Genomic DNA, 13,010 nt, shown 5'->3' on the forward strand with positions numbered 1-13,010 from the left:
CTGTACGGCCAACGATTATTACTGGTTTTGTCATTACGATAGCACCCACAATTCTATTCGGATCTTAATGAAATTTTCTACACTTATTGTATAGGCGATTATTTTGAACAAATTTGAAGATGACCTAAATTGGTTGATTAGATTTGAAGTAATGGCTGTTTGAATCAAATAACATTAAAACTAAAACTGATAGACAATTTCAAAGAAAGTATCTTAAAGCTTGTTTAGTAAGCTTTAATTTTTGACTCTAAACATTATGTTTTGACTATTTCTTCTAATAATGTAATAGCCTTGAAAATTCGAATGTAATCAAAAAATGTTGAGAATATGGTGTTTATTCCACATCACTTATGCATTTCCCATGAAATACAATTTTTTCAGTTGTATCTTATTGTGAACAAAAAAACCTGTAAATTTTACAGCTATTTTATATTTTAAAAGTATTTCTTTTATTATTTATGATGTTTTAATCGTACCTGTACGTCCTATAATTATAACTGGTTTTGCCACCGTACGAGCGAAAACAATTATGATCTCATACTAATTAAATCTCTATACTTTGTTTACGTGAAGGTTAGTTTGGTACATAACCTATATAATGTTTTGTCAAATCAACTATCTGAAGTTCTCTATCGAAAATAGTCCTTGTCTTTTTTTTACCTTCACTCATAGAAAACGAGCCTAATTTCATATCATGACTATACACTAACATGTATCACAAGATATGTATGTATGAAACTTTTTATATAGATTAATGGGAAAATCTACCTTTCATTTCGGCTGCTGATTGGCCTTTTTTAATTAAGTTCGACTATTGGCTAAATCGGTCGATTACACGGGGACAAAAATATTGCGCTCACCACTCAACGGTATTGTGATATTCACTCTCCTCGGTTGGTTGTACTTTGTATACGGAAAGTCTTGGTCTATCGGATCGGGATTATCGCGATCCAGGCGGATCCCGAAATTATAAGATCGTTGTGCTATAGTAACGATCCGTTTTGTTGACATATAGCCATAAAAAATTTGAGATTAAAATAGATAAATTTTTATTTCTAACTTCTTTACAATTTGATGTTTAGTTGGAATTACTAATTACATGCTAATAATACTAATAAGTGCAATAAACAATTATTATTATTTAATATCAAGAAATGTAAAGCAATAGAATATGCGTAATTAATTGATGTAAATTTGACAGTCTTTTTTTTCAACGATAAATTAAAAAATTAATCGACGAAAAAAAGAAATTCTTGCATTAAATATATAATTCGAATTGTTTGATCGTCATTGTGTGCGCTTACGTAATTAATAATTTTATAAATAAAAAATTTGGATACGATCGGTGGTGCTTGAGGAGTAGATGGCGATAATCACTATCCGTTTTGATACGATATGGATACGTTAACTGACGATCACTATGCATTTAAGTATATTTACAATCCGTAGGATCATTATAATAAGTATCAAGTTTTTCATTCATATCGGTATATATATCGTCAAAATCATGTAACAATTTAGTACTAATCACGATACAACTGTCGCTCTCCGTTGGTGAGCGATAAGCGCAATTTTTTTTTTCCGTGTAGTTCAGAAGTTATAGCTGTTTGAAATTTCAACGAATTTTTGGAAAAAACCTGTTTTTATTTACTGTTAAAGTTGTATAACTTTGAATTCAAAACTCTTAGACGATTTCTGCAGAAATTATCCTAAGGTTTGTTCAGTAAGTTGGAATTTTTCATCTTAAACGTTATGGTTTGACTCCTTTATCCAAGAATTTGGTAGACCTGAATGTTTGGACAGAATCAAGTAAATTTAAAAGTATGGTTTTTTGTCCTGATAACTTATGCATTTTTCAGTATAATCCAATTCTATCAGTTATATTTTATTGGGATCTTTCAATTATTAAGGTTTGTATAACTCTGAAACTAAATAATTTAGGTCATTTTACCTAATGTATCTTAGAAATGACTTGATTGGCTTCAACTTTGTACCTTAAACTTGACATTGTTACTGTTTTATAATACTTTTATAGCAATGAAAATTTTGTTTAATATAAAAACGCGCATCTTTTATGGTTTTAAGTCTTAATAACTTATGCATTACACATTAAAATCAATTTTCGTTAAATTTCTCTTGTCAATAATAAAATAATCTTTTAATTTGTTCGCATTGAAAGATAATATTCTGTCAATAGTAATACTCTTAGGTTATAGTCATCATCTAAAAATTAAATAAACATTGTAGACTATGAATATAGCAATACTTGATTTACGTAAAGGTTATATTGGTAGATTATCTATACAATATTTTGTCAAATAAACTGTCTGAAGTTCTCCGAGACAGTAAGTCGTTGTTCTTTTTTACCCTCACTCTTAGAAAGCGAGTCTGATTTCATACCGTGACTACACACTCACATGTATCACAAGATATTTATGTACGAAATTAACTTATTCGATCGATTGAGTAAGAAATCTACCTTCTATTTCGTCTGACAAATGGCTTTTTCCCTATGCTACGGTTTTCCCCTACAAGTGAAAAATCCGTAGAAAAAAAAAAAAAAAAGGCCATTCGGCAGCCGAAATAGAAGGTAGATTTTCCAATTAATCTATATAAAAAGTTTCATACATACATATCTTGTGATACATGTTAGTGTATAGTCATGATATGAAATTAGGCTCGTTTTCTAAGAGTGAGAGTAAAAAAAGACAACGACTATTTTCGATAGAGAACTTCAGATAGTTGATTTGACAAAACATTATATAGGTAATGTACTAAACTAACCTTCATTGTAATTACTATTACGATGGCAAGATCAGTTATAATTATAGGACGTACAGGTACGATTGAAACAGCATAAATAATAAAAAAAATACTTTTAAAATATAAAATAGCAGTGAAATTTACAGGTTATTTTGTTCACACTATAATACAACTGACAAAATTGTATTATAATGGGAAATGCATAAATGATGTTAAATGAAAACCATATTTTCAACATTTTTTGATTCCATTAAAATTTTCAAGGCCCCAAATTATTTGAAGAAATGGTCAAAACATCAAGTCTAAGGTCATAAATTAAAGCTTATTAGACAAGCTTTCAAATACTTTTTACGGAAATTATCTATGAGTTTTAGTTTTAAAGTTATATGAACTTGAAAGTGGATAAAATTGTTTTTTTTTTTAAAATCGTGGGAATTTGAAACAGCCATATCTTCTAAACTAATCGAACGATTTAGCCCATCTTCGAACTTAACCGTGGTAATCACCCATCGAATAAGTGTAAAAAATTTCATTAGGATCCGATAAGGATTCTAGGCGCAATCGTGTTCTCAAAACTTGGTTCTATTACATATATATATATTATAACGCAAAAATTATACGCTAATCTTTGCGCTACAACTTCGTTCTCTGTCCTTAGCCTCCAGTCTCGATACTAATAGGGCGCCAGGTAATTTTTATCACTGGAATTACCAAACCAGTAAATTACGAAAATTTTAATAATTTTTGATCTGTGGAATTATTTCATAAACCACGCATAAACGAGGTGGATAATTTTTGATCTGTGGAATTATCACCAAAACCACGCAGAAATAAAATTCAAAACTTAAACTAAAATGCTCAAACTTAATAGCAAAACAAGACAGAGGCTGGAGCACTAAAAACAGAGTTACGGTATGCCGTGGTGTCGCTCAGTGTGTAGGTTTATGGAGAGAGGGAGTGGTCCGGGTTAAATCATCCCAAACTCGTGTAAATTATTAAATGATTTGCAATTTTTATTTAACAATAAAATAAATCAAATACTAGAACATAATACAAATAATCTTACTCTCTATAACAAAATACTGAATCCGAAAAATACAACGATCCAGTAAATCCGAACGGCAACTTGGCATCTAAATGATGCGCGTCAAAACCTTATAACTAAATTAATTAAAAATAATTAATTAAAATAATTAAATAACTGGAGCCAACCGATACTCAAATAGTACTCGGTGAACGGGAACCATAATCTTAAATTTGTTACTCTAGCATACTTGCTGTAGCAAAAATCGTACGACTAACGTACCTGGACCTCATTTTTGACGTTCATTGGCAATAATTAACTTACTGACTAACATATTCCCTATAATTATTTTATAAAAATAATATTAACATTAGATCGCGAACCTGACTCAAAACTGTAACTACTTTCTCATACTTTTCACAAATCTTATATCTTTTCTTTAACTAAAACCGTAGCATAATACCTCAAGATTCTAACTCAAACTCGATTAATTATTTATAATAATTATCTCATACCTGATTACTGATGAATAAAATATCAAGTAAAGCTCACACTGTTTAAAGCAATACATCTGTAACGATTACTCCAACCTGTAGCTTTCTGAAGCCTCACTCCTGAACACGTCTGCTCGCTTCGAGCGACCAGAGTCGAATCCCCTACTGTACTCCCCAAACTAAAAACATCATCGCCATTTATACCGACTCTCTATACTCTACTCCATAACTCCAACTCGATATTAAGTATGGATATCCCAATGTGTGCGCTCTCCTGGACTTGGCTTCGGTGAGATCGCAGACTAAATTCTTAAATCTAAGTGACCAATGGTTACCCTCAGCAGCACACTGGTCAAAGCTGTCCACTGAGGCCTACCAACAAAACCCAAAACTCCAAAAATGACCAGAAATAGCGGCTTCCACAGCGATAGTGGTCACTAAACCATCGCTGAGTCCTGCCAATCATAATAACAAAAACTGATCTCTTACACCTAGTCCATAGTCCCTATTTTGGAGCGCTAGCATTTCAGCTAGACCTCTGCACTCCACATGAAAGTCTCATAGGGTCAGGCAAGCATCCTGACATCAGATACAACCGGGTGGCAATTACTTGAGCCCCATTCCACGGTTGCTCCGACTTTTCCACACACTCAATAAACCAAAAACTGAAAATTCCAAAACTCAAACTTTATCTTTTACCCAACTCTAATCTCCACCCATATCCCACAATAAATTTCCCATATAAATTTTCTGTAGCCAAACGTTACTCCATATTTTATTCTTAACTAGAACTCGATCACCAAAAAAAAACTGTATAAAAATTGTAATTTACTGTAGCTAAACTCTAAATCTTGAGTTACCATGCTCGGTTATGTCCCAAAATCAGTTGGTGCTTGTGACGTCAACTCAATCCAAGCCTCGTCCAAAAAAAATAACGTCACAATATATATATATATATATATATATATATATATATATATATATATATATATATACATACATATATAAATTTTTCAACGAATGATATTTTCGAACTCTACTCAACTAATTATGATAGGTTGTGACAAAATTCCTTGAAAAATCGACCATGAGGACAAATACAATACCTAGATTTTTAAAAAAATCTACCTAATAGTTTTTTCGCAATAACATATTTATGAATTGAGCTATTGAGTTCAGTTCGAGCTTTAAACAAGCATATTTTTATTTCCAATAAAAATAAGTGCATAACCCAACGAAAATATAACTATCTGTTATAGATGTAATCAATTGTTTATGATTTTATTTATTATTTTTCCTTTACTGTACAACTTATTAGTTTTTTTCAGAATATATTGTTATAAATTTCCTTGCTTCTTAATTTCCTAAGCTTATTATTCCTTTACACCCAATTTGTGCGGCTATGGCCCGACTTGTGCTTATACTGTACTACATCATTACGATGATGACCCGCTACCTCCCTGGCAATGGTAGTGCAGTGGCGTAGGGAAACCACAGAGAAAACCTAGCCAGTACAGTTCGGTTTAGGTGAAGCTCCAGTGATCAATAAAATTCCAATTTTACCGATCACTCGATCTTCATCCCGCGCCTAACGGTCAGAGACCTTCGTTCGAACCCGACGCGTGGCTAAGCAGTCACCCAACCAAGTAGTTATCATACTCGATGCTACTTAACTTCGGTGATCGCCCGAGCAGCGCGCGTGCTGAGCGGCTGTTTCAGCCGTTCTTAGTCAATTGTTTATAAATTTGTGATTTTGCCTTTAGCAATTTATTACTTAAAAACTTTTAAATATTTTGGATTAAAATATGGTACTGTTACATACTGGAAATTTTTCAATATCAATTTAATACTGAACAATTAAATTTATTGCTGATAAATAATGGTTGTTGGTCCTGGTACCAGCACCACTGTTACATACTGGAAATTTTCCAATATTAACTTAAACTATTTTTAATTATTATTAAGTCCAGGTTGAGCCTCATTGAGATATCGATAGTCCTCCATTAGCCCAGATCGTCGATTATTTGATCAATTATAAGTTTTCTTACTTTTTGCGATTCGAATCGCAATCCGATGTTTGCCTTTATCTTCGATATAATTATATGAATAAGGTTTTGGAAGGATGACTACAAAAAAAACTAAGATGTGGTGTTAACGTTGTTTTATTGTATATAATTTGAAAGAGATCAAAACGAAGTCAGTTTCTCGCAAGATTTTAAAGGGCACTTGTCTCCAGGGTAACAGTAACAGACACCAACAATCCAACCTAATATCAATTCTAATTCTGTTACAAGCTTGAAAGAGGTAAGCGCAAATTGGCTGTTCCGCTCTTTCCTCGTTCAGATCGCTAATTAGCTATTTGGATTTCATCTCTTATGCCTCGAAGTCAACTAAGCAGAAGCAAATCATACGTTACAGGTCGGCCGACGGAGCCAAGGTATCGTCGTGAATATCACAATAGATTATCTATAAATTACATCAGAGGAAGTTCTCCGCGAGCCAGCAATGCTAATACTACCGCAAGTTGTTGTCAGAGGACTAGCTTTGGTGTTAAGCATCAGACTGGCATATTAGTATCGAGCCATCAAGCTCATGTGTTGTTGAGCCGTCAAAAGGGTATCGTTTGGGACAAACTTTGGTACCCCTATCAATAAATGGTAATTTTGTAAAATAAAACTTTTTTTAATAAATACTCAAACAGCACACTTGGGGCTAGTCAACCCTCCAAAAGTGTTAGCCTGATTTATATAAACTAAATAAGAACTTACAATATATAACATTATTTGAAAAATTTAAAGTTTCATCAAGTTAGCCTCAATTAGAATTATTTATCTTTAAACCAATACAAGTAATTTCATTCGTTCTTTCATGATTTTACATAAGAAATTATATTCCAAGCAGATATATTTAATCATGTGATAAAATGAAGCCCTACGTACCTTCATTTTCGTGATCTATAATTTTAACTTCATCTAACTGGGCCGCAGAGCACAGAGGTGTATCAACTTCATATGTATTGTTAAAAAGTGTGTAGTCTACTTCATATTCACCAGTTTCTTTTCTAAATGTAATGATTTGTTCAAATCTGTGACCCCACAGGATTTCCGATGGAAGATAAGAGCTTCTTGCTTGTGTAGTCATCCCAGTTGATTCTATTACGCCTAAAAAATATATATAATAACAAGCAGATCATATGTTGATGATGCACTTATACAAATGATATGAACCTTCTAACATTACAATAATTTCAAATCTTTCCCTAAGCATATCACTTGCAGAAAGATAATAGAGAGGTGAAAGTCGATTGATTTTATGAACGATTGTTGTAGGCCAAATAAAAAATATTTTATCCTCTTCACCATCACCCCCTACTCTGAGCTCGGTTTGGAAGAATGGAAGTGATTCTCCTTCTCTAGTTACCTTCCAGATTACGAAAACAGTTTTTTTTAATTAGATGTCTATAATAATTTCACAGCAAACATGAAACATCAATGCTCAAGATCTCAAATACCTTTTTATTTATTAATTGAGCACGGATATGAGCTTCAATAATGTGACTTTTTCTCATATCTCCAACTCGAAACATTAAACATGGCTGTCCATCTCGTTGACAAATGACTGCGTTTCGAGAAAAAAGTAGAGTTTGTGTCCTCTTTTTAGGTCGAGATAGTTTCGCAAACACTATTCCGACCATAAATGCTTGGAGAATAACACCAGTCATTGACTGGATACACATTATAAAAATGGCTTCTGGACATTCTTCCGTAGTATGCTTTGAGCCATACCTAAGGGCATAATAGAAAGTAAGAAATTGAAAGTACCAACATTGTTACATTGACATAGAGTAATAATTATTAACCCAATAGTGTGTTGAGTCTCAACGGAAAATAAAAAACAGCTCGTAAAACCATGAATATCTTCAACACATGGAATGAAAGTTTTATTCGAACCACGAGACTGATCATCATTAAAATCACCGTGGACATATCCAATCAACCACCACACGATAGCAAAACCGAGCCAAGACAGCAGGAAATTCATGGAAAACACGAGCAGCGTCCAGCGCCATTGAGCATCCACTAAAGTTGTGAAAATATCCTGTAGAATAATAATAAAATCATTGGTTTGTCTATCAACGTCTAATTACAAACACATACAAACTGTTCAAATAAAAGACGTATTCGTTATCATTTTTAACAGCTGATTAAAGCTTAATCATTTAAGTAATGTACAATTTCGATTTAACATTGTAAACAAGAAGAAATTCGGAATGCCATAAAACAAAAGAGCGCGTAGAACTCAGTACGTGTGACGGAAATGAAACTGCTTTGGTGATCTTAACCTCGATTTGAATGTATAGAGTAATATGTAAAATAACAGAAAAAAAAACATAGAGAGGAAGAAATAGGGAGTATTTGACTTTATATTATTTATGGCAATTAGTGCATACCTGAGTCGATCTGTTGAAATAATCAATTTATAAATGCATGCCAGGACTGGTTGGTAGTTAGGATGTTGGAAAAATATGCATATTTAAAAATATAATAATATGTTTATTTGTTACAGCATAATATACTGGGTTACATAAATAAAATCGTTGATTTCCTTTATTTAATACTGATGACTGCTTGAGCTCGGGGATACGTGATGAATTGAATATTCTTTCTATAATTAAGCTCGAGTAATTAATTGAAATAATCATTGAGTCTATATGAACATCGAGTTGGTTAATAAGTTGTCATGGGAACAAGTAACATGAATTTAGAGGTTACTGAGCGAAAAATTCATATCGAACACTTGATTAATTCATATATTATTATTATGAGTACCAAACGTGTAGATATTTGAGTACATTGAGTTTTCGAGAAAATTGACCACTTAGTTTAATTGATTGCAATGAGTCTATTATAAATTACACTGATTTGAATTTATTTCACAACATGTGGTAGCATGATAACAGAGATTACCGAGCGCAAGTTTAATTGTGAATAAACAATTGAGCATGAGAATAATCTAAATAATTATTGAATAGAATTTAGGTTTCCACTATATTAAAATAATGTATTACCGTACGATGGACGGTGTGGCTCAATAAGTTATAGATCAAATTGAATGGAATATAGTATAATGCTGGATAGCTCAACTGGTAGAGCACTCGGCGCGATACCGAATTGGTCTAGGTTCGATTCCTAGTTTGGGCTATCTATATTTTTCTCAATTTATCTATGAATTGTCTTATTGAAAAAGTTATTTGCATGTTTGCATGTTTAGGTTTCCACTATATTTAAATGGTCTACATAAATAAACTGAAATTACAGAATCTTTCAATCATGAGAGCACTTGAAATAATTAATTAATGTTGTAATTATAATATTTTAAATAAATGCCATGACTGGTTGGTGGTTGGGATAGTGGAAAAATACGCATATTAAGAAATATAACAATATTTTAATTCGTCACAGCACATAATATCACTAGGTTACATCATTAAATCGTCGATTTAATTACTTAATACTGATGAATGTATAAGCTCATGAATACGTGATAAATTGAATACGAATTGTATAACTGAGCTTAAGTTATTAATTGAAATAATCATATTGACTCTATATGAACACTGAGTTGATTGTAAAAATGTCATGAGAATGAGTAACATGAAATCAGAGGTTACTGAGCGGAGTTAATTATTTATTTATTAATAATTTTTTGACCCTGAAATAGTTTTGATATTACTTATTTACACTCCTTATCGGTTTGATTTACGCTCACAATACGTTGAATACGTTCAACTAACGTTTTTAACGTTCAATACGTTCAAACTACGATTTCAACGTTCAATACGTTCAAATTACGATTTCAACGTCCAATACGTTGAATTTACGATTTGAACGTTCAAAACGTTGAATCTACGACTTGAATTTCGACTCGGGTTGGCCGAAATAAAATAATTTTGCGCGTGAAATATTAATCAATTAAATTATAAAATAAAGTCAATAAATTAATCGAGGCCGGAATTTATTCCAGTGGCTGAATTAATTTATAATTAATTTCAATTTACTCTAATCCGTCGGTAAAATTCTGGACCTGAGTGACACCAACTCTATGGCCGAATTTCTAGTCAATTTATAAATAGATTCTAGTCGTGACTTAGTGATAATTAATTTTAGTAAAAATTAAATAAATAATTAAATAATTAAAAGTTAAAAAGGACGCTAGAATTTTGGGTAAATCAAATATTGAGTCAAATTGGAAAACGGATTATTTTGTGAGTGAATTAAATTTAGTTGTGAAAATTAAAAAAGAGGAAATTATAAATTAAAAGTAATTGATAAATATTAATTGTGGCGAATAAAATAGTAGAATTATATGCGTGGAAATTTACAATCAATTAATTAATGGATAAATTGAAAAGAAAGTGAATGGTTAAATGACAAAGTTAAAATTGAAATATTATAAGCGTTAAAATTAATTAATTAATAAATTATATTGAACCAAAAATTAATTAATTAATTGAAAATTTGGAGTTGTAAAATTAAAGCAAAAGTCAATTAATTATAGAGTCAATTTAGTGTAAAGGAAAACTGTGTCTGTGATTTAGGTCCGGTGGACATGTTAAGAGTAAATTAGTTATACATCCAGGGGATGTTTTAGTTTAAATTTTAAGTAAAATTTTGGTTAACGTCCAGGGGACGGATCTATAAAGGTTAATTAAGGTTTAACGTCCAGGGGACGGTATTTTAACGTGGGAGTGTGTGTGTGTGGAAACGTCCAGGGGACGCAATTTAGTTTGTCATAAGATTCCGTCCAGGGGACGAGGTAAAAATTAGTTTGTCATAAGAGAACCGTCCAGGGGACGAGGAAATTTAGTTTGTCGTAAGTAAACCGTCCAGGGGACGAGAAAATATTAGTTTGTCATAAGATAACCGTCCAGGGGACGAGGAAAATAAGTTTGTCATAAGAATTTAGTTTGTCATAAGGTTATAGTTGTATTAAGGGTAAATAAATAAAAGCAAGGTGCTTATAATAATTAGAATTGAAAGCATAGTTTTAAATAAAATTATTTCAGCCTGTTCATCATTCCTCTCCTCTCTCACAAAATTATAAAATTTACGAACGACCCTGAGCATCCAAAATAATTACATTAACATCCGGTTCTGGAAAGCCGAGTCCATCTTCCAGTGGCGCCCTAATATTCGACTATAATACTTAGGTGCGACCAGACTTGGCAAGCTAATCACTCTGTCATATTTGGCGCCCAACTTAAAAAGTAAACCCCCCGTAAAATTTTGTGAGAGGGCTGAGGATTTGTGAATTGGTTGGAGTAAAATTGTGTGGGTAAAATTTGTAATTTTGAAAAAAATCATTTTAAGTAGAAGATTCTAAAATAAAGTGTGTGGGGAAAATTTTAAGTGAAATTTTATTCAGAAAATTTTAAAATAATATTGTGTGGGTAAAAAGTTAAAACTGGAAAAATTTTGAAAAGTGTGGGATAGAAAAGTTATAAATTATTTTGGGATAGAAAATTTTACTACAACATAAAATAAATCGTTGGATTAAAATATCTATTAATAGAAATTACAAAATATCTGTTAAAAGAAATTACAGAAGATAGATAAATTTGAAAGAATTGTGACAAACACAAAAATAAATAAAAGTGTCGAAAATAAAAGATAAAGATCTAAAATATTATTTGGGGATTAAATTCTTATAAAATTACTAATACAGAATTCTCACTAATAAAACAATTCAGGAGATTAAAATAAAATGTAACTACCGAAAAATCAAATAAAATTTAGTGTCAGGAAATAGCCAAAACAGAAGCAGTAAATTTTACATAGATAAAGTACTTTCATTTATTTAATTGACTCATTTAATCATTCAAAATCTAATTATCGGATTAATACTTAATTACTTAATTACTTTAACAGAAATAAATTAATGAGTCATCGATGAGTCATTAAGAAGCTGATCATAAATAAATAATAAACTAAGACATTTACATAAACTAAATTTACTTCACAAAAACAAAATAATCCATTATAAAATAAAACAATAGTATACAAATATATATAGAAACTTTGAAACTTAAAATTAATCCCCAAATAAAAGAAAACTCTGTCATCCAAAATATTCGCGTCAATACATATAAACAAAATGGATAACTTTCAACAACAAGGATTTAGCAACGAAGATTCTCGTAGATTACCAAATGGTCGTGGTCGTGTACACCAACAACAAGTTATTAACCCAGGTTTACCTCGAATACCAACTGTTTCTACGGCAACATCAACAACATCGACGGTAACAACGACCAGACTTGGCAAGCTAATCACTCTGTCATAACGAAATACTTAACGTCGTATTTGAAAAGAATAAGAATCACAACTACAGGGACAGATCGCAACCGAGTGAGCGGAACAAAAGATCAGGTTCAAATACATCGAGATTATTGTCAAAATCAGTAGGAGGCACCTACACGTGTTTAAACTGTGGAAAAAAGAGCGATCATAAAACCGGAGATTGCAAAGATGACAGCGTAAATGTCTGTGTACGCTGTTTCAAAGTGGAAGAAACAGTGAAAACATGTAGTTGCATAAAAAACTAGAAGTACGAGTGCACCAGATGCAGGAGGCTGTACTCATCCCACTCGTCAATTCTACCCAAGCACCAGTTCGCCGGCCGGGGGGTGTACCATCTAGCCACTATAGTACAGATAACGAATGCGACGT

At 31.9% G+C, this 13,010-nt stretch overlaps 1 protein-coding gene across 4 annotated transcripts in view; it reads right to left on the reverse strand.

Moving 5' to 3' along the window:
* Positions 1-13,010, reverse strand: part of LOC130664536 (ATP-sensitive inward rectifier potassium channel 12-like) — a 312,330-nt gene that overhangs the window by 97,548 nt on the left and 201,772 nt on the right. For all 4 annotated transcript variants that reach the window (XM_057464484.1, XM_057464483.1, XM_057464482.1 and 1 more), the window contains 4 exons: positions 8,141-8,379; positions 7,793-8,066; positions 7,509-7,701; positions 7,221-7,442 (listed from right to left, as the gene is read on the reverse strand). In XM_057464484.1, coding sequence (XP_057320467.1) covers positions 7,221-7,442; positions 7,509-7,701; positions 7,793-8,066; positions 8,141-8,379 — 928 coding nt within the window. The remainder of the gene's footprint in view (positions 1-7,220; positions 7,443-7,508; positions 7,702-7,792; positions 8,067-8,140; positions 8,380-13,010) is intronic.

Source organism: Microplitis mediator, chromosome 3 (assembly GCF_029852145.1).
Source record: "Microplitis mediator isolate UGA2020A chromosome 3, iyMicMedi2.1, whole genome shotgun sequence".
Classification (NCBI taxonomy): Eukaryota; Metazoa; Arthropoda; class Insecta; order Hymenoptera; family Braconidae; genus Microplitis; species Microplitis mediator.